The sequence below is a fragment of the Triturus cristatus genome, chromosome 10, assembly GCF_964204655.1.
Source record: "Triturus cristatus chromosome 10, aTriCri1.1, whole genome shotgun sequence".
Lineage (NCBI taxonomy): Eukaryota > Metazoa > Chordata > Amphibia > Caudata > Salamandridae > Triturus > Triturus cristatus.
Genome location: NC_140593.1, coordinates 1,045,020,427 through 1,045,047,575, shown reverse-complemented (window position 1 = coordinate 1,045,047,575; position 27,149 = coordinate 1,045,020,427). Strand labels below are relative to the sequence as shown.

The 27,149-nt window shown below is 45.0% G+C and overlaps 1 protein-coding gene across 2 annotated transcripts in view; it reads right to left on the bottom strand.

The window, feature by feature from the left end:
• Positions 1–27,149, bottom strand: part of RNF216 (ring finger protein 216) — an 883,004-nt gene that overhangs the window by 69,116 nt on the left and 786,739 nt on the right. For both annotated transcript variants that reach the window (XM_085629139.1, XM_085629141.1), the window contains one exon: positions 307–529. In XM_085629139.1, the coding sequence (XP_085485265.1) occupies positions 307–529 (223 nt within the window). The remainder of the gene's footprint in view (positions 1–306; positions 530–27,149) is intronic.

Genomic DNA, 27,149 nt, shown 5'->3' with positions numbered 1-27,149 from the left:
TGAAGGGGCGCACATGTACAACAGATATGTTAGCAAGAACGCTATCTTTTTCTCCAGATTGAAAAAAAATGAAACCTCGATAGCTGGGAGTTAAAACGCAAGATCATTTTGGCACCTGTAATATTTTTAAATAGGAGTACTACTTACCAAAGAAACCACCAAAGAACCAGATCCGCTGGACAGACTTGCATTGCGCTATAAGTTTAGTATTTTTTAAGACCATCCTAAGAATAATTATATAGATATCACAAATGCCAAACAGTATACCAAATGTAGAACTACAATTAAGGCTATTAAAAAACTTACTGAAGGGTCAGTCCATAAAGAACATTTTGTACAGTCTCGGCAAGGCGCTCCTGGTGATTTTGGGTGTTGGCAGAAGTGGTCGTAACCACTGATGGGGACTCGGCAGAGGTAGCACATTTGGGCACCGCAGCGGCAAGACATGCGGTTGCAGCCTTCTGATTTGATGAGACCAGTCCCACACTTGTGGCATTTCCGAATGCGGGCAGCAGTCATTTTCTCTTCACTAGAAAAAACACGAAAAGTGTAAAGGATAAAAACAAAATATAACAGACTATGCTGTAAAAAATAGGATTGAAAATAAGTGTTTGGAAACAATTAAAACACAATATAATTTAGATCAATAAGTATGCAAAACAGCCTTTCCACCAAAACCTTTTGCAGCAGATCCAAGATATGGAAATCAACATTTTCATCCTTACAAAAGCACATCAAAATGAACCATAATTTAAAAAGAGTAAACAAGAAGAAACATACGTAAAAACAAGGAAAAAACCTGAAAGAAAGGAATTTCTAAAAGCACTTCTGCTATTCTTAAAACACCTCTGTTTCTGTAAACCACCTACTTTTGCAGCATTTTTCAAATCAGAAACTGACTCGAGGGGAAGCAGTGAGCTCAGCAAGTGATAGGCATCTTCCCGAGTTAGACATAGCTACAAAGATAACGAGCCTAGAGGAAAATTAGGGGAAATTCAAATAATGATACTGGGGAAAAACAGGTCATAGGCAACATGGAATGGAAACCCCCTCTAATTCCCCAAATCGCTACCTGCATCATTATGGATGAGACTTTAAGCACCACTTTGGTCATTTTTATTAGTGGTGAAGTAGTCAACATTGTTCAAAAAATCGCCTAGATTCACTTCAACAATGCTTCGTGCACAAATTGTTTGTATTCAATAGCTGGTGTAAGCATAGTGGATCACAGTGCTTTGTTTCAAGGATCGGAGAAGAAAATGTTTCTTACAACGTAGCAGAGTGGCAAAATTAGACAAACCGACAAGAAGATTTCTTAAAACGGCCAGTTCCGTCCACACAGACTCTGAAGGCATTTTTTCGCTTCCAAGAAATGCAGTGAATGGTAAATCGAACATGATGGCTCCAAACAATGTGGGTGGATCACGGTCTCATTAAGGTGAAAGTCAGAAATTCGGGAAAAGCAGAGAATGTAAGGAGACGCGTCAGTCAAGGCCGTGGTGCTGGCCAACACGCTTTTTCCTAAAATCAGTGGTCTGAATGTCTTACCTGTCCCCTGCCACGGCCTACCCAAGCAAACCTGCATCAGAAGGCTTTGGATTGATCTCATTTTCCTTAAGATTCAAATACAGTGTCTCTTGTGCCTAAACTGAGTGTCAGTCAGCACTACATGAAACAAATTCTAGATAAGTGTACCTTACGTGGAGTCAATATAGGGAAAAAATGCATGTGAAAAATAAAAATAAAGCATTTTTTAAATTACACTGTAGAAAGGCGTACACAAGTAAACACAAAGTCAACATACAAATATACTGAATTGCTTAAGCTATTCATGTAGAGAAAGTCAAGATAAGTTAGGCCTTGCCCCCGAGGACCCAAATGATAAGCCCCCTTTCTCTCTTGCTGCAGCTCAAGATGCCAGAAGACCTGAAATGCTGAGCCAGTATGATCAGTAGGTGCATGCCTCACCTGCCTGAGGTCTGCTGGCAACACGCTTAACATCTCACTGTCTTGATTCAGGTACTGAGCCATCCTGATTGACATGCTCACAGTGAGCCCCCTGATGTGTAGAGGGTTCTGCGATGCAGGTGATGGTTGTGATCCTTCCTTTCAGGCAGACCGACAGCTACAAGCTTGTGGTATTAATGTGCTGCTGGCAATCGGAACAAGGAGGGAGCTGTAAAATTGATGAAAACTGACCTGGAAGGACAAAGAAAACAATTTCTGGCTCTGATGGGACCCAAGTATAATGTTAGGCTGATTTACGGTTGGCTTTGTAGACTCGCATAATCAGCCACAGGTGCCAGGAAAATACCAGTAATTAGCCTTGAACAATGTCACATAAGCACACTCTTTGAGGGGAGGACGCAATGGTAGGTGAATACAGTAGCGCACGGTTCATGCAATGTAGGAAATGCTTCCTCTGTGCCTAACTGAAGTCTCAAAGTTGGCTGGTTTGGAGATCTTCTTGCAACATACAGGATAGATTCGGAACTCAACTTCCTCCTTCTGCAAGGCACTTGCAATTGATGCAGCAGCTGTGACTGAGGATTGCACCATTTGTCCTTCCTACATGTGCAGATCTGCACCACCGGCTTATAGGAGTTCCTAAATGCCTCCCTTGGGGGCGTGGCTTGACGCCAAGAGAAGATGGCCGCTGGCTAGAGGAGCTCCACAGCAGCTCGGCAGGAGTGGCGGCTTTTCTTGTAGTTCCCAGCCGTTTTTGCCGCTTCCGAATGCAGTCCTCCGTGGTTAAAGGACCAGGGAAGCACTCAGTCTAATTTTCAGATTGCGGGTGAGCGTCTTTACTTCACAACGATGGAGGGAGCGTTTCCTTCATGGGACTCGCGCCCGACATTTTGATTTCCTCCAAAACGGCCCGCGTTTTCTGCATGACTGAAACAGGAGCGCTTATGCCTCGTGTTCAAAGACTGATCCTATTTTAGCCCTAATACTCCTTTCTACTCATTGGCAATACATGTAATTACATGAAGGACAATGGAACATGAAATTTTTTTTTTTAATAATAATAAACTTTTCACTCAGTCAGTCTTTACTCTCAGAGCTACTGTGTATGATGAAAGATGGACTTTTACCTCAAATACATTTCTGGCTCCGCTTTAACGGAATGTTAGAACTAGAATTATCTTGTTTGAAGAGTATTGCTGCAGATATTGCGCTTTTTCCCACATGGTTTTTAGGTCTCGCTGAGTCAGCGCGCATGCGCTGCATGGAGAGACTTTAGTAGGTGAGTTTTCAAAGTGCTACCCACATGGTTTTGCTGGCTACAAGCTTGAGTGCACGATGACGTGCACAACTGCTCCACGCATTCCCCCCTCGCCCAGCCTTTTGATGCTCTGCTCGCATCTCCCTCCTCCATTTTCGTCAGTTTCATTGTGGCTCCTCTGCTCCTCCCATTCCACCCCTCCCTTCTCGCCCATCCCTTTGATGCTCTGCTCGCATCTCCCTCCTCCCTTTTCGTCACTTTCAATCTGGCTCCTTTTCGTCAGTTTCATTGTGGCTCCTCTGCTCCTCGCATTCCCCCCTCCCTTCTCAGTCAGCCCTTTGATGCTTATAACATTGTGTTTCATTTAGGGCATTAAACAAAGCAGCACTGGCAACGCTGATAAAATGGATTTCATTTTGAGTAGTGACTAAAACTTTAACCACACACCCACAATCACAACTACACACACAACCACAACTACACACACACACAACCACAACTACACACACACACACACACACAAACCACTCAGAACCCCACACACACAACCACACACACAACCACACACACACCCACAACCGCACAAACACCCACAACCACACACACAAACACCCCCACACAACCACACCCACACACAATCACAACCACAACACACAACCACACAAAACCACAACCACCACACACACACAACCACACCCACACCACACACAAAACCACAACCACACACCCCCCCGCACACCCCCCCACACAACCGCAATCACACATCCACAACTACACACACCACAACCACACCCACCCACACACACAACCACACCCCCCACACACACCCACACCCCCGCAACCGCACACCCCCCCCACACCCCCACAACCACACACACACCCCCACAACCACCCCCACACACCACACACAAAACCACAGCCACACCCCCCCCGCACCCCCCATACACACCCACAACCGCACACACACCACCACAACCACCCACACCCAACTACGCCCAACCACACCCACACCACCACACACCCACAACCGCACACACACCACCACAACCACCCACACCCAACTACACCCAACCACCCACCCCCCACACAAACCCACAACCACACCCACCCCCACAACCACACACACACACCCCCCACAACCACACCCCCCACAACCACACCCCCCCCCACACACCACACACAAAACCACAGCCACCCCCCCCACACAACCGCACCCCACAACCGCACACACCACCACAACCACCCACACCCACACACAACTACACCCAACCACCACCACACACCCCCCACACACACCCACACCCCCCCACACACACACACACACACCCCACACACACCCACAACCACACACCCCCCACACCCCCACAAGCATACCCAACCACACACACAACTACAATCACACACAACCACACACAACCACAACACCACACACACAACAGTTGCATAACTAAATACTTATAAGGTCCCAAAAGCGAGACCTATTGGCCATGCCAATGCTTGTTGTCCCTTGCCATCATATTTCATTAGGGACTTTCAGTCAAGCAGAAATGGATTACCAATAAATTATCTTCAGATTATTGCTCGGTCTCTTGCTCTTAGTCCCTTTCTTCCAGGGAAGATTCTAGTTGTTATTTCAACAGCGTTTCTCTTCTGGCTGCTATGAGACTTAGCCTCTACACGCTGTTTTGCTATTTTCAGTGTTTCCAATTCTCATTCAACATTTTATGGGGAGAACAAAATCTTCTCGCTGTGTTACTGTTTCATCACCACCACTCTCATCTTTGGCAGACCATTTACTTATTCTGTTCTCTCAACAAATATGGAGAGCCCAGAAACCAATTCATCACTTTCCATTAAGGAATCACCTGTAGATTCATCTAATATCGCACTCTCCACCAACAAGTTTACTCCTAAACCGACCACTTCATCGATATTAACTTCTGGAAAGCGCATTAAAAACGATCCTTCTTCACCTACTACATCTCCTCCTCCAATAACTATGGATGTGCTTTCTCAGCATCCAAAGAAATAGCTGCTAAAGACTCTTTACACAATTTGGCTTTGGTAAGGACATTAAAACAAAATTGTCTAGTATTGTCTGAGAGATGTCTGCCTTTAATAAAACCACATTTTTCTCCTCCAATTAATAGGGGTAAGAATTTCTCTAAGCGTAAAGCTAGAATTTCAGCAAAAATTTTATAATCAAAATTAAAGAAATGGGTCTATAATTTCTACAGAAAGTATGATCTTTTCCTTTCATGGAAAGAAGGCAAATCAAAGCTTCTTGAAAAGAGCCACTGGACTTTTTGGAAGAAATAAAAAATTGAATTAATTGATGTAATTTAGGAATAATAGATCAAGAAAAATAAGAATAGAATTCAATTGTGAAACCATCGGGTCCTGGACCTTTACCGCGTTTAAGGGAACCAATAGCAGAAATTATATCTAGTTCTCGAATATCTACCTTTTCTAACGATTGTGCTCTATCAGATGGTATGTTAAATGGATCTAGGAATGTTTACAACGTTTAGCGTAAATTTATTGATTCAGATCAATATTTTTGTGACCACAGCTGTACTCTGATGAAATTACAGTTAGGGGACTGACACTTGGGCAACATATTTAACGTTAACAAAATTAATAGGATTATTTCCTCTTTAGAATGCCTCCGAGGGTCATCTTGAAACATTTGGAGAATTTTCAGCTTACTTGCAATTGCAAGGCTCATTATTCCTACGGTGAAGCAGCCAAGTGTCTGTGGCTTATCATCCAGAATTTATAAAGCTGTCATTAATACCGAAGAGTGTAGTACAAGGTGTCATTGCAATATTGGAACTTAATGTTTAGAGAGCTGAACAACTGAAAGTCACATGAGGTCAGCATCAGTTTATCTACATCAAGGGTAACTAAAGTATTTCTGTGTGATGACATCTAAATATGTGGGTGGTGGTGGATTGCTGCAAAAATAGACTAATATTTTGTGTTGGTGAATGTCATTTGTGTCAATTTGCAGAGTGACACTCCAAAGCTTGCCTTCTATGATCACTACTTTGTTTCTCTTATTTGCCGTTAACATTTTTTTCCTAAAACTTCATTTACTAGAAGCTTCTCAGAATTGTGAGCAATACATTTTGGTTAAAAAATTATGGAAAAGGGCTAAATACTTATTGATTTTCAAGTGTGCTTGTAAATTGTTCAGTTATAGATATAGGAAGAACATTATTTTATTACATGATTGTAATTTCAATTGATCGAAATTTTGAGATGAGAGGTCTAGATTGCCCAAATTGCTGTGAAGTTTGTAAGTCCATAGAATTTTCAATGCTTTCTGTGTATCCCACCAAACAAGAAATGTTTCAAAAATAGTCAGTTTGACTTTTTGTATTTTTTTATATTTACTGTTGTATATTTTAAAATAACCAATTGATGAGACAGGATGAATTATATCAATAAAGTACCGGAATTTATTATAATTGAAGTGATAAGGCACTAGTATAAACTAAATGAAGAACAATCTAGCTGCCTAATAATATTTTTGAAAATCAAGGTGCTCCATGCCATCTTCTAGTGCAACAGTGGTCTCAAGGAGAATCATTTAATAGACAGGTTCTGTTGAAGCTATCTTGTATATGGGCAGCTAGTAGTTTCGTATATGCTTGGAGACCAGTATTCATTTTAAAAAAATGGGCAATAAGTAGTAACTCGCTGCATCTTTCGGAGGTTTACAAAACACAGCAATAAGGGCTTCATACAAGGACACCTAGCTGGATGAACTCCAGGCATACCCTCAGAAATATCTCACAAATTTGTTCTTGGAGCATGTTGAATATTTCTATCGGGAGCCCGTCATGGCCGGCTGCTTATACACTTTTAGCCAAGCTTATTTTTTGTAGGGACTTCATCTTTAGAACCGGTATAGGCGTCCTTGTTATACTATCTGGAAAAGGTTATATTTGACTTAAAAAGGTCTGAATATCTTCTTAATAAGCCTCTTTTGTTTCATAGTAGAGTTGAGCAATACGTTTCCAAATCATTGACTATCTTGTTTGACATGTAGTAATTTTTACTTTCAGTGTTAATATGATTAAACTAACTTTACTTTCCTTAAGCCGAGTTTGCCTTGTAAGCATTTTTTTGCCCTTTTCATTAAACTCCTATAGCTCAGTCTATTCCAATGCTAATTTTTGCAGTGCTCTGCCAGAAGACTAATTATTTAACTTAGTTTGGGCTTCTTGTAGTTTTGCACTGTGACTTGCTTGTAAGCTAAGGATAGCTCTCGCTTTCTAGCAATGATTGCTATGTTAACATTTTATTTACTAATTTATGATTAATACTTTTTTTGGTTAGTAATGTAAATTGTAGATATAGTCTCAAAGATGAGCCTTAAATGAGTCCCAAAAAGAAAATATAATGGCAGAGTCCACAATACAGGAAAGACGTTCTTCAAAGTTTTCATATCTTGATGAAATTTTATATCTTTACTCACAGCACGGTCAAATAACCAAGTAGACCACGTACAACTAGCTCCATGAAAACGTAATTCTTGTGTCAATTAGCATGTCAGACCAATATCTAGGTGCTATAGTAAAGTCTGAGCACTGATCTACCAATTCTCTGAAAAAAAAGAAACCGTCCGTTCTAGAGGAAGACTGGTATTGAGTGGAGTAGAACGTAAATTCAGGGGTTAATTTAAATGAATAGAATGTCTTTCAACTCTAAATGGATCATAAGCATGTATTTTATCCCTTTGATCAGTTTGTGTTATGCTTTGTAGTGCACTAAATGTAGAATTACAAACCCCAAAATGTTTTTTCACAATCTCCAGCTTCAAATGTATTGTGGGAACATTGTATTCAATAAAATTAAAGATTTTTGACCAATGATAGCCTATAAATTTCACAACTTTGTCAGATGGTTTAGGAAGAAATCCCATTCCTTTCTACCACCACAAGTAGTTACCACTGTGGTACATACCTTCAAAAGTGTTTCTACAGGACCTTGAGATGGCTGGAAACAGTCCCACTCCTACATTAAATAACGTTCAAGTGCAGCGAGGAAAGAACTGAATCAACTTAAATGAATGAAAATCTAATTAAACAGATTCTAAAGAGGAGTAATTGTGCTATTGTAATTTTCTGATTACAGGAAACAGTATTCACCGAAATGAATAATGACAACAATACAAAAAACTGAACAGAGATCCTACCAATGACATCAGGTAAGAGACTGGTAGTTTGGTGGAAGAAGGGGTTGACACATGGTGGCTCACAGAACAAGGGGACTATATCACAAACTAACCAAGTACCCTCTATTTCTATATTCTTCCGAATATTAACAAATGAACCCTACTTCCATCTACAGACCACTAATTATTTAACTACTACCATAATATTATGATTTTTTTTTAGACCACAGTGGCTGAATATACCCTCATTTTTAAAGGATATAAAGATGTTTTAAATCTGATCAAGAAGAGCATCTTCGACCATTTCAATTAGATCCTATCAACCTTGGGCAGAGAAGCCTTTTATACTACCATTCCTCATGAGGCTACTCTATGGATGTGGGAAACGTTCTTAGACAATCTGACATTACCACTGATTATGATCCAGGCAGAAATAGCTGTTGCAACAAAAAGTCTTTTATAATTTGAACAAAACACTTCCCTTTAAATAGGCATGGTTTCAATGGACAGCATATTGCCTCCAAGTCTGACCTGCTTAAATGCCCATGGCTTTGAAATAAAAAACATTTATGTTACTACCACTCCATTTTCAGTAGCAATGAACTGAGGAAACCGTTTATTTATGGAGTCCTTATGATTTGGTAAGGAAGCAAAAACATTATAAATGTTTTAGGTATGCGTCAACTGAATTACTCACACCTCCATTTCACTCTGCATAGCAGTAGATGTTAGGCACAATTCCTTCAATTATTGATAAAAGCCAATGAAGGGTGGCTGAAAAGTGAGATCAGTAATAAAACAACAGCTAAAAATCACTACTGTTATTCAGCAGCCAGTGCCCAAGAGCCAATGACAGAAATGTCTAGATTGGACAAATTCTACAAATCAAAAGATACTGCTCAGAACCGGAGACATTTGATAAGCAAGGTAACATCTTGGCTACCAAGAGTACAGCAAGAGTATTAATAACCAATCTAGAAAACGTGCCAGGAAAAACAATCCTGCTGCACTTCTGGGAAGAAAAAAAAAAAAATACCAAAAAGGCCAGAATCACTGATGTCACCACTTACCTATTTCCAACAATCTCAAAGGAAGTATCAACAAGGTATTCGGAAAAGGCAATTGTGGGTGGAACTAAATCCGTAAATTTTCTGCCTCTTTGAGATTTCAGTGATCACCATATGCATAAGATACAGACACTCTGAAAATAGCAATTAAATTCCTCAGTTAGGGGTCACTAACCCTTATCCCCCATAGATAGTCTGGCAGACAGGACTGGGCTGAAAGGGGAACCTCTGCGGTTCAGAGAGCTGCTTTGAAGTCACCCCACATCAAAGACAATTTTGGGAATAAGTACTGGGTCTCTGACCCCCTAAAATTAGACACTTATGGATATTGAACTGAACCTCTGTCAGAAGGACTGCTATGCTGCTTAAAGGACTCAAATGTTTTTTCTGTGTGTTGCTCTGCTACTCTCTGACTCTGCTGAGGGAGAGCTGGACTCTGCCTTTCCTCCAAGTGATCTCCAAGGGCTTGTTAGCTTGCCTCCTGTTAAAGACTTGGTGATATCAAAGTCTCTACCCCTGCTCCTGTGCCTGGTTCACTGGAAGTGATCCAGATACTTGCAACAGGATTTAGACACACCTCCTGTCTGCGTGTAGCAGAACTGGCGCATCGATCCAGTTGCGGGGGTAAAATCAGCGCACCACCTCGGAACTAGCGCTTTGCCTCCAGAAATCGACACACCGGACAGCGTATCACCGCTGCTGCACTGTGGCGAGATTGACGCATTGCCTGTGTGGCAGAGACCAGCGCATTGCTCAAAGACTCTACTCCGGCACCAGTCTTTGAAATGGACTCATCGTCTTCACTACATGGGGAAGATCGATGCATCTCGATGTTTGCGACTAGGAAAGGTAATTAATTCACCGAGGCCTGCGTGAGTCCTGTAGCCAGCCGGCGCTCAATCGCGGTTGGCCTGAACTTTGACTTTGCCCTGCTAAAGCATGCACTAAAATAACCTTTTAGCGCTACTTGCTTCTAAGCGCTTTACTGCATTTATTCTTTTAAAATTCAAATATGTCAACTTCTATACATTGTATTTGTCATTATGGTCTTGTTTTGTTAATAATATACTAATCTATTTTTATAAACTTGTGTGTAGTCTTTTTGTGGTGTATACAATGTTACTCTGTGTGTTGCACAAATTCTTTGCAAAATGTCTGTGTAGATAAGCCTGATTGCTCTGTGCCAAGCTACCAGAGGGTAAGAATAAGGTATCTTCTAGTGTGTATTTGGCTTACCCTGACAAGGATTGTGGCTTCTGCTTGGACAGGGTGCATACCTTTGCCAACCAGTAACCCAATTTTTAACAGTGACCCTCTGCAAAAATCTGTTTGCAGAGAGGGGAGGATTGGTAAGGAATCTGCAACTAGATAGTCTATCTCCCAGATAATGCGTTACCGAAGGTAAGGAACTTGTTCATCTGATAGAGACCTCTAGCTGAAGATTCCTTAGCTTAGAATAGATATCCAAGAAAAACCTCCACAGCGGTCGGTTAGCGAACAGGTTAGACCAAAACGTCCTGCAGGACCGAGCGGGCAAACAGCCCAGCATGAGAGACCTGACCATGCAGACAGTAGAGCCTGGTGAACAAGTGCAAAGACATCCCCATTGCCGCCTGACAGAAATCTAGAACAGGGATCCTGCGAACTTACACAGTAAATGCATCCTTGGCTCTGGTGGAATGAGAGTGCAAGCCTTCAAGGGGTTGCTTCTTGATCAATGCATAAACAATTTTTCTCATCATCGTGAGATGGCCCCTTTGTGCACAGCCTTTGCTTTCTTTGCTCTAACATATCCAACGACGAGTTGATCATCCACCCAGAAGTCTCTGGTTCAATCAATGTAGAACGACAAAGCTCTTTTTGGGTCCAGGCAATAGAGTCTTTCCTCTTCTTTAGAAGGGTAAGGCAAAGAAAGTAGCCAATGTGATATTTTGTCCTTCATGGAAGGGTGTTACCACCTTCAGAAGGAAGGAGGCCCAGGTTCTCAGAACCAGTTTGACTTGGTAGAATGTTGTGTAAGGACAGTGGCACAGAGAATGCTTGCAGTTTGCTGATCCTCCGGTCTGATGTGGCCACCAGGAAAGTTGTTGTGAAGGTAATATTTGTAGTGGACAATTGTGCAGTGTGTCAAAAGGTGTGCACTTGAGGAAGGTTAAGACCCATTGGGGAATGATGAAAGGTCTTGGGGGAAACAGATGTGACTTGATTTCTTAAGGGACTCCAACAACAAGTGACTTGAACAAGGAAGGTTGGTCCGGCAACCATAAGAAAGCTGATAAGGCTGATAAGTAACCTTTAACTGTGCCCAGAGCCCTGCTGGCTAGAGAAAGGGCAAACAGTAACACTTAGGGTAAGGGTGCAGAATGAGGGTCAATGTTCTTGAATGCACATCATGTCTCAAATATTTCCTAACAGTAGGTGTATACCATCTTGGTGGAGGGACACCTGGCTGCCAGAATAACATTACAGACTTCGGGAAGAAGGTCAAACGCTGTCAACTGCTGCTGCTCACTCGCCAATTATCAAGACAAAGTGTGCACAGGTGTGGGTGCAGGATCCAACCCTGCTGCTGCAACAGAAGATCCTCCTGAAGGGGCAGCCTGATCAGGGAGCCGATGCTCATGCTCAGAAGTTCGGGATACCAAACTGTCTGTGCCCAACTCATTCTGATGATCCCGATGTTCCCAATATTTTTTTTAGAACTTAACTTTGGACAGAAGTGTTATCGTCGGAAAGAAAGTACAGGAGAACTGAGCTTCACTCTAGACAAAAACCATCTTTTGAGCAAGAGCCGCCTTGGAAACTCCAGCACACAGATCTGCTGACCTTTGAGTGTTCTCGGCAGTGGCAAATAGATCGAACTAAGGTTCTCTCTTATTTTGGGCCTCCTCCAGATGGAGACACAATTCATGATCGCTAGGCATTGGCGGATACGTTTGTCCGCTTTGGCGTTAGAGAGCATACCAAGTGTTGAACCTCCAGGAAAATGCCCTTCCGTCCCAGCCAAGTCCAGAGACGCAAGGCCTCTTGACACTGGGTCCAGGACCCCAGCCCGCCCAATTTGTTGCAGTAGCACATGGAAGTGGTGTTTCCGAGAATACCTGAAATAGCCTTCTCTTGATTGCAGGAAGACAGGCTTTTAATGTTAGTCAGATCGCCCACTGCTCCAGCAGGCGGATGTGGAGCTGGGACAAAGCCGGAGACCAGAGTCCTCTGATCTCATCTCTCCCAGACGGCCGCGCCAACCCATGAGTGATGGATCTGTCACCACAGTCAACTTTGGAAAAGAGAGGGAGTGACTTTGATGAGGATACCCCTGGAAGAGAACTAGGATTACAGGTAAGTAACTTACCCTTCTCTTCCAGGGGATCCTCATCAATAGTCATAAGCACTGAATAGAGTAGCAAGCTCCCCTTCCACCTGCAGGCAAATGAAACTAAGGTTGTATCACCCATGGAGAAAGAGAATCATGAAAATGATTATGTATGGAACAGATTCCTCAAGGAGGCTTGTCCTACTTGAGTGTCTGCTCTGGTGTCCGAATCCAGACAATAATGCCTGGTAAAAGTGTGGACAGATCTCCAAGTGGCTGCCTTGCAGATCTCGGAGAGTGGGACATTATTGAGAAAAGCCGCGGTAGCCGCTTTTCCTCTTGTCGAATGCGCTTTAGGGCGCGCCCCCAATGGTTTCTGAGCCAGTTGGTAGGCCAATGTAATACTTGAAACAATCCACCTAGCAATGGAACGTTTGGAAGCCGCAAAGCCCATACGGACAACCCCATAGTTCACAAACAATTGATCAGATTTCCTGACATTCTTAGTCCTATCTAGGTAGAATTTCAGGACCCTTTTGACATCTAGAGAATGCAACGCCCTCTCTGCTGGAGAGGAGGGGTTGGGAAAAAAGGTTGGTAAGGAGATGGTTTGGTTTACATGAAACTCCGATACCACCTTGGGTAGGAACGAAGGATGAGTTCTCATCACAACCCTATTTAGATGAAAAATAGTGTAGGGCTCTTTAGAACAGAGGGCCTGTATCTCACTGACCCTCCGTGCTGAAGCGATGGCTATTAAAAATGCTGTCTTCCATGTGAGGTGCTGTAGGGTAGCCTTATGAATAGGCTCAAAAGGAGAACCCATGAGCTTCGACAGAACCAAGTTTAGCTCCCAGGAAGGAGAGGGAGGTCTAACAGGGGGATAGACTTTCTTGAGCCCTTGCAAGAAATCCTTCACTACCTGCACTTTAAAAAATGACTGCTGTGAAGGCGAACGCCTGTATGCTGTTATGGCTGCTAGGTGAACCTTTATGGATGAAAACTTCAACCCTGCCCTCGCTAAATGTAGAAGATAGGGCAAAATTACATCCTCCTGGCATTTAGTGGGATCATAATGATGCTGAGCACACCATATATAAAATCTTTTCCACTTACAGAAGTAGGAGTGTCTTGTCGAAGGCCTCCTGGCTTCCTTCAGTATGGACATACACTCTTGAGGGAGGTTCAGATGGCCATACTGGAGGACTTCAGGAGCCATGCTGTTAAGCTCAGCGAGGGAAGGCTGGGATGGTAAATCTTCCCCTGCATCTTGGATAACAAGTCCGGCCTGCACGGCAGCCGCTTGTGGGGTCGGATCGACATGTGTAGGAGATCCGTGTACCACCACTGCCTCGGCCAGTCCGGTGCTATGAGGATCATCTTGGCAGATGAATTCTGCAACTTGGTCACCACCTTGGGGATTAGTGGGAGAGGCGGAAAAGCGTACACAAATGTCATTGACCAATTGATCAAAAGGGCATTCCCTAGGGATCCTGGTCGATGGTATCTTGAGGCGAAGCCTCGGCATTTTGTGTTTTGCTCGTCCGCGAAGAGGTCCACTTGCGGACGCCCCCATTCCCCGAAGATGTCTTCTAACACTTCGTCGTTGATTACCCAGTCCTCTGGTTCTTGAAAATGCCGACTGAGTAAGTCTGCTTGCACGTTGAGTTCTCCTGGTAGGTGCACCGCTTTCAGTGAGATGTTCCTTGCTAGGATCCAGTGCCACAGGGACTGAGCTTCCAGCGAGAGCGTTCTGGATCGAGTACCCCCCTGCTTGTTCAGGTAGTACATGGTCGTGGTATTGTCCGTCTGCACTAGAATGGTACTCGTCGTGATCGCAGGCAGGAACGCTTTGAGGGCTAGGTGGACTGCCCTGAGCTCCAGCATGTTGATGTGGTACAACTGCTCGCTGCTGGACCACTGTCCCTGAGTTTGCAGAGTCCCAAAATGCGCACCCCATCCCTGAAGGGAAGCGTCGGTGATTAAGGTCTGAGTTGGGGGCTCTTGATGGAAGGGGATCCCCACTTGTAGATTCCTTGGTTTCAGCCACCACTTGACTGACTGTTTGGCTGCAGAGGAGAGGCAAACCTTTTCTTCCCACAGGGAGTTCCTTTGATCCCATTTGTCCTCGAGATCTTGCTGAAGAGGACGCATCCTTAGCCTGGCATTGGGCACTAGGAAGATGCAGGATGCCATGGCCCCTAGCAGAGAAGAGATTTGCCTTGCCGACGACAGATTGTTGGTTATAATCTGCCTGCCTTTTAGCATAATGGATGACTGTCTTTCCTCCGAAGGAAACACTTTTCCTACTACGGAGTCTATAGTTGCGCCCAGGTAGTGGATCCTCTGCGTTGGTGTAAAATTGGACTTTTTGGCATTCCCTCTTAGGCACAACTTGCAACATAAGTTCAGGCATAGCGACAGCTGTGACCGCACATTCTGTGGTGATGAGCCCTTTATTAGCCAGTCGTCTAGGTAGGGATAGACGAAGACTCCTGCGCGCCTCAGAGCAGCCGCTACTACTGCTACGCATTTTGTGAATACTCGAGGAGCTGACTTCAGGCCAAATGGGAGGACTTTGAACTGATAGTGCGAGTTGCCTACCACAAACCTGAGAAATTTTCGGTGATTCCTTAGGATGGGAATATGGAAATATGCATCCTGAAGGTCCAATGAACACATCCAATCGCCCATCCGGAGAAGAGGATATATTTGGTGGAGCGCCAGCATGCGAAATTTTTCCTTTCTTATGTGTTTGTTCAGTATCCGTAGGTCCAAAATGGGTCTGAACTCTACCTTCACACTCCTCTTTTGGATGAGAAAGTATCTGGAGTAAACTCCCTTTCCTCTTTGGTTTAAGGGCACTTTCTCTATTGCAGATTTGAGTAGAAGCGTCGCTACCTCTTCTCTGAGCTGCTTTAGATGCTGGGATGAATTGACAGGAGGAATCGATGGGGGGTGACTTTTGAAACGAAGCGAGTACCCATGACGCAGTATATTCAGTACCCACTTGTCCTTTGTGATGGACTGCCACTCTGGAAGATGATGTGCAACACTTCCTCCCACCGGAGCGGTGGACAGCATCGGAGGAAGCGGCTTCTCATTGCTTCCCCGGAGCTTTGTTTCCAGCATTAGACTGCCTGTTGTTACCCCGTCCCCTGGATGGCTTGCGGGACTGGTATTGCTGTTTCTTTTGACCTTGCTGGTCCTGGTTCTTTTGCCAATGAGGGGTTTGAACCCTCTGTTGGTAACTGCGCCTGTCATTTCCCTTGCGGCGTCGAAACTCTTTTCTCTTTTCAAGCCCGACAGCTTTCATGGTCTCCAGCTCTGCCTTCATACGGGCCATTTCTTCGTCTGCATGGGACCCAAAAAGAGAACTACCGGAGAAAGGCAGATTTAAAATTCTTGCCTGCGCTTCCGGTTTCAGGGCCGTCAATCTAAGCCAGGATGATCTTCTGGCTGTGACTCCATGTGCATATTCATGCGCTGCCAGTGTTGCCCCGTCCGCCGCTGCACTTATGATCTGGTTAGAAACCAGACTCCCCTCATGCAAAATCTCTTCAAAGTCCCGTCTGTCCTCTGATGGAACTTTGTCAATGAACCTCTGCAGAGAGTCCCATAATGACCTATCATAGCGCCCCAGAAGCGCCGAGGCACTCGCCACCTTTAAGCTTGAGGATGCTGAGCCGCAAACTTTCCTCCCCCAGGAGTCTTGTGTCCTACTGTCCTTATCTGGTGGTACCGTTGAAGACCCAGCTACTGCATGTGTCTTCCTGGCAGCGGCGGTGATGACAGAGTCCGGTGGAGGATCTGATTTCAGGAATAGAAGATCCTCCGGAGCTGGACGGTACTTTTTTAGAATTCTCGCCGGCGCCGTTTTGGTGGTTGCTGGTGTGAGAAAAATATCCATTACCGGTTGTAACAAACCGGGGACTAATGGCAATAACGGGCGTGACACTGTGCGTTCATGAAGAGTTTCAAAGATTATGGATGAAGTGGTCTCCTGAACCGGCATAGGGATATTTAATTTTGTAGCTCCTCTACACAACACTTCCTGAAACGTAGAAATATCATCTACCGGAGATACCCGAGAGGGTGGCGTCTCCGAGAGTGTCGGTGAATAATCCCTTTTGGATGATCTGGAAGAAGGGGAGGTAGAAGGGGTTCTACGACGCCTTTTCTCTGATCTGGTGGACTCTCTTCTGCGGGAGGGAGACCTAGATCGCCTTCTTGGTGCTCGAGAGTGACTTCGGGATTCTCTTTCTCGAGATCTTGGTCTGATCGGTGTCGCTGGGAATACCACGCCCCTTATTCTTGTTAGCGATGCCTTTATTGCGTCTGGCATAGCAGGGTCCTGAGGCATCTCCCTTACGGGACTTTGAGGTACCGCATTGTCCTCCTCCTGCGAACTTTCTCTTGCAGGTATTGGAGATTGATGCACAAGCTCTGGTGATTCGGATCTTGAACCTGAGCCCTCTGATCCTGAAGGCGAGATCGATATGAGACGCGGTGACTCAGGAGTTGTATATATCAGTCTATGAGGAGATTTTCGCCTTGAGACTGGTCGAATCGTGAGGCGAATATGTGACACCTCCTGCGTACCCTCAACAGAGGGCTGCCTCGACGGTGATAGGCCTATCACCGGAGATCTTTGACTCGCATCTTCGAGGCTCCGAGCTTCTTGTCTCGACGTCGAGATTATCTTCGACGGAGGCTTCATGTACCTCACCAAAGCTTTGGAGACCTGTGAGGACGGAGGCACCTGCCTCGACGTCGACTCCGACGGAGGCACCTGCCTCGACGTCGACTCCGACGGAGGCTTCTGCCTCGACGTCGACTCCGACGGAGGCCTCTGCCTCGACGTCGACTCCGACGGAGGCTCCTGCCTCGACGTCGGCCCTGACGGAGGCGTCTGCCTCGACGTCACTCCTGACGGAGACTTCTGTCTCGACGTCGAATGCTCCGACGACGTCGAAAGCCTCTTCGCCGTCGAACGATGTTTCCTCGACGGCGATCTTGATCTTGACGGCGATCTTGGTCTCGACGTCGACTGTGGAGATCGCCTACGTACTTCTCGCGACGTCGAATGATGTCTCGCCGACCTCGACGTCGAACGATGTCTTTCTTTCGACGACGAACGATATCTCTGTGCAGACGTCGATCGATCTTCTCTTGACGTCGACAGATGCTTTTTCGACGTTGAACTGTGGCGCCGAGTCCTCGACGCCAAGCTTTTAGACGCAGTCGACGTCGAACGCATCCGCTTCGACGCTGAATCTAAAGTTGACGACGATTTTCTCTTTGCAGCATGACTTCCCCTTGACTCCTCACCTCTCCGCGACGATCCCGCCGCTGGAGTCTTCGACGCTGAGCCCGACGTCGATGGGGAGCAAACAGGGACCAACTGCTTCGACGTCGACCGTTCTGCTAGGCCATACAGCCTAATCCTCTCCCTCTCCTTTAAAGTCCTTTTGGAAAGGTCTTCACAATGATGGCATGTTGCTGGAGAGTGAGAGTCCGGCAGACAGATAATACACACCTCATGTGTGTCTGAAGCAGCCTTCTTTTTTCCACAAGATGGACATGGAACAAATAAAGAAGGCATTTTTCTGACAAAACAGTAAAAAATCAGTCAGAAAAACACAGGATACTAACTTCCTCACAGATGTTTAAGAAGAAGTCCAAAAATTTTTAAAGTTGTAATAATTCTTGACTAAAGAGTCAAAAAAGAAGAGAGCTGAATTCCAGGGTCCTGACTGAAGGAGCCGGAAAGAACAACTGACCTAACTGTCACCCCTGAGGCATGATGGGATATGGAAGTCAGGGCTGCCTTAAAGGCACGGTGCCAGTTTTTACCTGTACAGGGCTTTTTAGTCTCTATGGTATTATATTGCAATGCAGCCTGCAGGCTGGCAATGTGTTGTACATCTGTGTTTTTCCACAGTTTGTTCTCTTTATTTTTTGCTTTCTCATGAGTGTTTACCTCATTAAAAAAAAAAAAAAAAAAAGAGATTTAGGTGTATTGTTATACCTTTATATATATATAATTATATATATATGTGTGTTATTGGATGTGTATATTTACATTGCCTAGCCTTTTATGGGAGCTGCATTTGCTTGGAAAAAATGATATATGTTTATACATATACAGAGCTGTATATATGTATGTTTTTACATATATAATTTTATTATTTCCGGGGTCCCCGCACATGGGCGGGAATATTCAGTGCTTATGACTATTGATGAGGATCCCCTGGAAGAGAACTGTACTGTGTCCAGAACAGTTCCGATGAAAGTGAGTGTCTGAGAGGGTGCCAGGTGTGACTTCGGGACATTGATAGTGAACCCCAGTGAGTCTGCCATTGTCTGGAGTTGGGAGACTACTGCCTGGGGTGAGCCTGCCTTCAATAGCCAATCGTCGAGGTATGGGAAGATGGAAACCGCTGACCTCCACATGTGTGCTGCAACCACCACCATCACCTTGATGAACTCAGGAGGGGTGCTGGTAAGACCAAATGGGAGCCCAGGAATTGTTAATGCTCGTGTCCTACCATAAACCACAGGTAACACCTGTGGGCAGACAGGATGGTGATGTGGAAATAGGCGTCCTGAAAGTCCAGCGGTACCAGCCAGTCTCAGGAATGAGGGCAGACAAGACCTGAGCTAACATGAGCATATCTAACTTCTCTTTTTCAGGAAGAAGTTGAGAAGGCACAGGCCTAAGATACGACAAGGTCTCTGTCTTTTGTGGGCACCAGAAAGTAGCTGGAACAGCAACCACAACCTGCTTCTGATGTCAGCGCCATCTCAATGGCCCCTTTGGCCAAAAAAGCCAGTACTTCCTGACAGAGCAAAGAGAGTTGGTCCTCCGCCAGCCAATCGTGAGGTGATGGCATGGGTGAGGTGAGGTGGGGTTTCCAGAAAGGTAATTGAGTTGCTCCTCTGGACGATCTGTAGGACCCACTCATTCGATTGTATGCACTGTCAGTGTGGCAGGTGATGGTGAATCCGGTCCCCCACTGGGTGCCTGTGCTGTAATGAGTGCAAACTATAGGAGCTTAGGGATGGTGGCCACTGGGGAAACCAGTGGACTGGGTCAACCCGACAGGTTGTTGCACGTGGTTTGTGGGAACTGCATCCTTAGCCATGAAAAAGCTTGAAAGACTGCAGGCTGTGGTGGCTGGGTGGGAAATTACATGGTTTGTAGCCCCTACCGTAGCCACAGAAGAGGTCAACGGCAGACTGGAGTTGATGGGGAGCCATGAATAGGCCTAAAGGTCTGGCGATATCCCTGCTGTCTTTAAAACACTCAAAATGGTGAGACCCATCAAAGGGCATGTCCATGAGGGAAGATTGGATATACCCTGAAAAGCTAGTGGTTCTCAACCAGGCGTGGCGTCTGATTGCCATCGACAATGCACTTGCTCTGCCCAGTGAGTAAGTTGTGTGCAGCCCACATGTTACGGTGAACTTCGCTGCCTTTTGCCCGTCCGCAAAAGCTTGGGAGAGTATGGTTTGGGCCTTCTACGAATCCTTGGGCAGCACTTACGCCCACACTGAGTGGGATTTGGTTGTTCATCAGCCCAAAAGGCATGGAGTGTTCACCGACCGCAGTGCTAGGTCAGAGAGAGAGACCATCTTCTTTCCAAAGGTGCCCAGCTTTTCAGATTCCCTTATGCAGTGGAGAGGTAGGGAACAAATCAGGGTTGATTAGAAAGGTGGAGGTTTGGACCACCAAGCTCTCCAGGGTGGGGTGCTGGGGGAGGAATCTGGGATGGTGGGCAATTGTCCTGTGCACAGGAGCCCCTGTGCAGGAGATGCACTAGGCCCGAGTAGGACATCTGTAAGCGCTTCACTGTAAGGGCTGTGAGGGGTGAAACTCTTGGCTGAAGCACTTCTGTCAAGGCGTTCATCTTAACTGCCACTGAGGGGAACTGAAGGTCAAGGACCTCAGCTGCCCCCCGCAGCACTATTGTAATTGTAAATAATGCTCCCTCCTCTGTAGCCATGGTAGGATGAGAGACCAAGCTAGTGCCCTGTGAGGTGTCTAACCCACTGTCATCTACTAGTTCCTCATATCACTTTATCCTCTGGTTCATCTGGGGGATGAAGCAGAAGGGTCTTCAGACCCGTCCCAATCGTCTCCATCTCCAGCCCTATCAAAAGACAAGCATTTGCAATGCAATAGGTTTCGCATTTACACAGGTTTGAGCTACTGACATTACAAATAACAATGCCTTTTATATTTGTTTTCGTTTTAAAAACATAAATAAAAGGCATTGTCATCTACAATGCCAATAGCTTTAACTCCTGTAGCTGCGAGACCTATTGCATTGCAAATGCTTGTTTTAATGGTTTTATTAATCTCCGTGAGACATCAGAGCGCGGCTGTGGGAACAACTCACCAAAGAGGCTTCTATGGGGGAGGGGATCTGGGAGTTCGAAATTCTGGCGCTGCGTGTAAACAGAAAAGCACAAATAAAGCTTTACTCGTGAAAAGCAAACATTTATAGTAAAAACACAACTGAGTGTTTCATAATAATTTTAATAGCAAAACGCGCTGCTTAAAAAGAATAAAATGGGACAGAGTAGAGGCACTGTCAGACCCGGGAGGGTGTGAAATGGGGTTTCAGCTGGGGCAGTGGGCGGTTTTCTCCATCCCAGTAGGGTGGGCGCTCTCTGGGTCAGCAGAAGTCACGACGGCATTAAACCCTGGCTGTCGGGAACACAGGCAGACGCGCCGTGAGGCTGCAGTGGGACCCTAGTGCAAACAAGGCAAAAACATGCCAAATTCCCCCATTAAAGTCAGGCAGCTTGTTAATGACGCCATACATTTAGCAGTTTTATATAGTGCGAATTAGACCTAAAGATATCGGAGCGCTTTAGGTGAGGACCAGTTTCAGTACACAATGGAAACATTGATGTATTTTGTAACATGCTCACTTGTACTTTTTCTCCTTGTGTATCATTACTGCTCCTATTGTGAAGCGCTCTGACACCTTCGGGTAAAGTCCGCGCTATATAAAAACGCATTAAATAAATAAAATAAATAAATAAGACCCTTTACGGGCGCTGTGCTGAAACGTACAGCATGGCATCCGCCTGAGGTGACATTGCAGACAAAGTCCCGAGGCGCATAAGTCACATTTGGTTGTGTAAAAACAAGCTTCAGAGTTTGTTTTGGTTTGGTGTGGGAACGTGATTGTGCCGAAAAGATCGTCTATCGTGTGAGAACTGTGCCTGAGGTTTCGGGTGTACGTATGTTTTTGCTCACCCGATAGACGATTTTAGCCGACTGCTCAAAGATAAAGAAAGCATGGCTCCCATACTCAAACATTGCACGCATTGTGGCCCGTGAAGCGGGCGACATGGTAATAACAAGCAAGTGCGGGGAGGATGTGGGGGGTAGAGACAGCAGGGAGGACAGGGGCAGCAGTGAAGGGATGGGTAGGAGGGTTGAAGTAGCAACATGGAAACAATACAAAACAAGACAGTTGAGGGGTTCAGTAGGAGTAAGAGATGTGTGAACAGCTGGAGCTACTGGTGGAGTGTGGGTGTAATAAAAACACGTGAAAAACGCTATTTGTAGCGACGTATTTATTAAAGGAGCGTTTAAAGTACCAAATTTAATGTCGTGTGGACCGTACTTTAAACCGTGGTTGTCAGGAACATTTGGAACGATACGTGAAAAGTAAAACTGCAGAAGTAGCTGAAGAAAACGCCACCTCATAAGCGCCTTTAGCCCACTTGGTATTTTAGGAAGCAGTGACAGGGTATGCATCAAGGAGAACAAGCCCGGCGGAGCGTGGCGCGCGCGCTTGGCGGGGGAGCGCATTCCAGGCGGGGGAGCGGACCCTTTGAAGTGCGATGCCAAAGCGGATTGCATGGCGGCACGATGCGCGTGATTGTGCGCATGCTAGCCATGCAATCCGCTTTTCGGAGCACTTTGAAATGCCCCTTTACAATAGTCTAGCTTTTCGATCGCTTACGCGATAGCAAGGCGAGACCTAAAAAAAGAGCTGTCTGTCTCGGAGGACATGGTACCGGTCGGCGCTGGGCAGCTTCGATCCTGCTCCGTATTGAAGTCAGGAATGACTATGGAATCTGCGCCACTGTGGGGCATTTGCAGCGCTGGATGCGAGGACATGCAAGAAGGCTCCATGGAAAATTGCAGTCTTGCTGGTGGAGCCGCTCCGGATCCAACACCAGAACCATGGAGCACAGTGGCGCAGAGGGTGGACCTGACAGCGCAAATTCATAAGGGGTACCTCCCAAACTCGTGGGGCACAAAGGTGCTCCAAAGCAGTCGGGCTGCCCAAATATGAGGGCCATAGTCTCACAGAACTCCTTAAGCTTGGTGGGGGTCGCTCTGGGCTCCTGGAAACTCTGGGAGGCCCAGAGCGGACCCAGGCACTGAATCCATGGAGAAGCGTGTCCTTGAGTGGTGCAGCTGCTCCCGCGGCTTTTCCGAGGACTTGAACCAGAGGAGAGGAGTCAAGGAACAAGTTGAGGGTTATCTACACTGTAAGGTTCAAAGTGCAAGTGGTAAGTAGAATCATCCCTAAATACGGAGTTCACTAATTATTGATGAACCTGGGAACAAATTAAGAACCACCTCAATTAAAATTGTGCGTTACCATATATTTTGGAATGATAGGCCGTTTTACTGACTGTCAGTTTTCAGAGATCAGAACAATTCTGAACAAGAAAAGCAGCCACGAATTAGTTGACTGAGTTGAGAAATTACATTCAGTCACTAAAAATAATCAGCTCATAATATTCCGTTAAAGACTCAAAAAGGTACTACCTCAAGTAAAGTAGGAATAGATTAAATATGTTGCCTCTATGTGAAACTCTAGAAGGCTCCAAAGTTTCCTGCGACTCCAATATAACCCGTGGATGACCAGCCACCTGAAGGAGAGACTTGAAAGGAAGTGCTGTGGCAGAAGCACCCCTATACAAGCACCAGTTGTAAATGTAACTGTACCAAAGTCGACACAGGGCTTCTTTTATTGTTCCACAAGCTCCCAAGGGAAATGCACCAAGTTGCCCAAGTCCTTTCCATTGATGACTTTGATTCCATAGTGCTCTAACAAGTCAAATGTGTAGCAACAAGGTGCTGTAAGGCTGAACGCTCATATATAAAGCACCTCAATGTCAAATACCTAATTGTAAAATGCCAGAACAACGATTGCCTAGTTGTAAAACACCACAACATCAAGCAACCTTGCCTACATTGTAAGTGTGTTAATGTCAAACTCGAGCACACACACAGCCTCAAACTAATGGGCTAATGTGAACCACTCCTTAACACCCCCAACCCACCCAACGTCCCTCACCTCACAAGCTATGTTTCTAGGTCAATAACCATACAAAGTAGAGAAATGGTGGATGGAGATCACCTCAATGTGCAGATGTTCCCAGATTAAGAGACCTGTAATGCGCAGAATGTACTGCATGTATGCTTCTTTGGAGCAGTGGTAACCCGATGTGTCACAGGGACACCAAAGAGGTTGCAGGCATGCCGAGGATCAGCCGCATATTTTTCTGAAGCATTTAAGACTCCCAGCACTCACACCTTCACAAGAGAGGTTGTAACATCACTCACCTATACAGCTGTTAAGTCTAGCATACCTCATCGCAAAGCCTGACAAAAGCTAAGCTGGGGTATCCTTCAATGCATACACTCAGTGCCAGGATACCCTCACAGGTGATACTACACTTTACAAATACACAACGCCCTGTGCCTGATCACATGAAAGTGCTGTCTTTATCACACCAAGGCACTTTACCACTTTTGAAATATGTGCTTTAGGTCGAGCCTGGCCAGCGCATGTGCTGCTCTGTGAGGCATGCTGTACTTGAGTATGGACTTGAAGCTCTGCCCACTATCCGCCCATATTTTTCATTGGCTTGTGCCATTGTCCTTTGTAAATTCGTTAATAGGCTTGTTAGTCTCTCCTTAGTACCATCTTGATTTCATTTGCAACCTCCCATGAGGACTGGCCCTTTTACTTGTTACATGGTATGTCTCATTTAGTCTGTAAGCACATTTGCTCCTACTGCAGGCACGACATGCTTTCTTGCAACATTCAGCGTGCCATTCTCGCTTTCACTTTCCAAGCAGCCCGGAATGGTGGTCTCTTTGAAATGAAATAGGTCTTGCAGTTAGAAGAGTTTGAGATGTTGGCATTGTAAATGACAAATGCATTTTACTTATGTGTTAATCATCAAAACAGATAAATAAAAGGCATTGTCATTTACAATGCCAATAGCTTAAACTATCAAATGTGAGACCTATTGCATTGTAAATGCTTGTTTTGCACAGTCCTGGGCAACTGAAGGGATTTAACCCCTTTCCTGAATACATTTAGTTTGGAAACATTGTGTACTATGCATTTTACTTAAAGAATTGCTGAAAGAACGTGGTGTAGTCAGTCTAGATGTTTCACGTCTGCAGGGAAGATTCTAAAATAAACCAATGAGCAGATGTGCACCAATGCTAGAGAACGAAGAACAGCTTGTCTGTGAAACACCACCGAATATTGTGCAATTTACAGATGACTGCAGATGCAATAGTTATTCCTGTTTAAGTACCTTTCTATAATAGATTTTGTACTTCAATTAATACATCTCTTAAGTGACTTTGTAGAGTAGTTTTGTATAAAAGAGCAGAGTAGGCGTCACATCACTTGTCTTTTACAGCAGTAGCCACTTTACAGGCTGGACATAAACTTGAGATTATAATATGTCCTCTAAGACTATATTTTCTGCCTAAGTGCGAAAGAACAATCTCAGTGAATAAATATTTAACAACATTTCGGAGCCAGGGAAATTATCACCCTATCCAGCTTCACCTATAATTGATTTTGGCCTCAAAGTTTAGCTAACTGTTTGCACACAAATAACTTTTTCTATGATCTATCGGGCATCATCAAACCTACTGTTCAGAGCCATCTTCATATGGTGTAGCAACCAAAGCGGTTCAGGAGGTCTCTTTCTGACTGCAACGTTTGCGGGAAAGAACTGGCTAGAGGAGGATAGAGATCAGTCCACTGAAAATTGCGCTACACTGCATGAGGCTGAAAGGCATTAATCCAAACTATTAAGGAAAATCGCACCAGGACACGAGTCGTTTAAGAAACCAACGGCTACTGGCGGCACGGTAGCAAAGCAGGTCCATATGACTAATAAGACCCGTCAAAATACACAAAGACATTACCAGCAAAAGATTTAGCAAATATACCTGCAGTTATACAAATTGACAGAATAGTAGTAGTGGTAGGAGGGATACGCAAGCTGGGCCAGCAAAGCAGGAACCTGTTCATCTATGGCTCCATGCATTACTTCACCAAAGCACTACAAAGAGGCAACTGTAGTAGCTAGTCTGGTGTTAAACAATTCTGATTGGGGGGGGGGGGGTCAAGAGTGAGTAGATCGACTACTCTATCCCCCAGAGGCAAGGTCTGTGACGTACCTGCTCAACAGCTGGTTCCTGCAAAAGAGGTGCCGATGAAGCTATGCTGGGGATTGTGATCACCCACCAGTGCATCTTAGCCAGAGGGGCAGGACAGGGTGATGTCACATGCCAACCTATTAACTTTCTAAATGCTTTAATGATTCTGTACAGAAAGCATTAATGAAGACATACTTGGCCTATAATTTGTACGATTTTCTAGCCACAGTAATATTCGGTGATAAACAACTGCGAATATCATGCTCAACTCAGTGAAATTTAGCTACCCGTTTCAATTCTACTGGTGTCTGTCATTTCAAAAAAGTATAAATAGATTAGCAGAGGAAGAAGCAAACCATTTAGCAGAAGATGGCTCAAAATTTACATCAAGTTATCCAAAGTATTCAGTAAAACCGCGTAATATCAGAGCACAGACCGCATCCTCAAAGTACTTTATGGGAGAAGAACTTTCCCTACAAATAATTTTCAACTTGACTGAACCAGCAACATTAATTAAAAAAACATATATCATGCATTTCAATGGAAAATCAGAGGTGCTTCAAGCCAAAGCCTGCAGTGCTGTTAAAAATCAGTTTAGCGTAAGAAACAATTGCTCAAGAACGCCAGGATTGTGCTAGACCAAATTACTAATAAGTCACACTATGAAAAGCTTCTTAGACTGAGTGAAAAATCATTTAAGGGACCCACGGCTGGTGAAGGGTACAAGAAATGACCAGAACACTGTCCACTGCAAATAACACAGGAATCGGTTTTGCCAATTCCATGACAGTGGCTTCTGGAATGGGCATGTGCTCTTGCTAAGCTGCTAAGCACAAGATACTCTGTGGGATACAAAGTTTAAACAGAAGCTTACAAGACCTGTCTAGAAACTGCACAGCGTT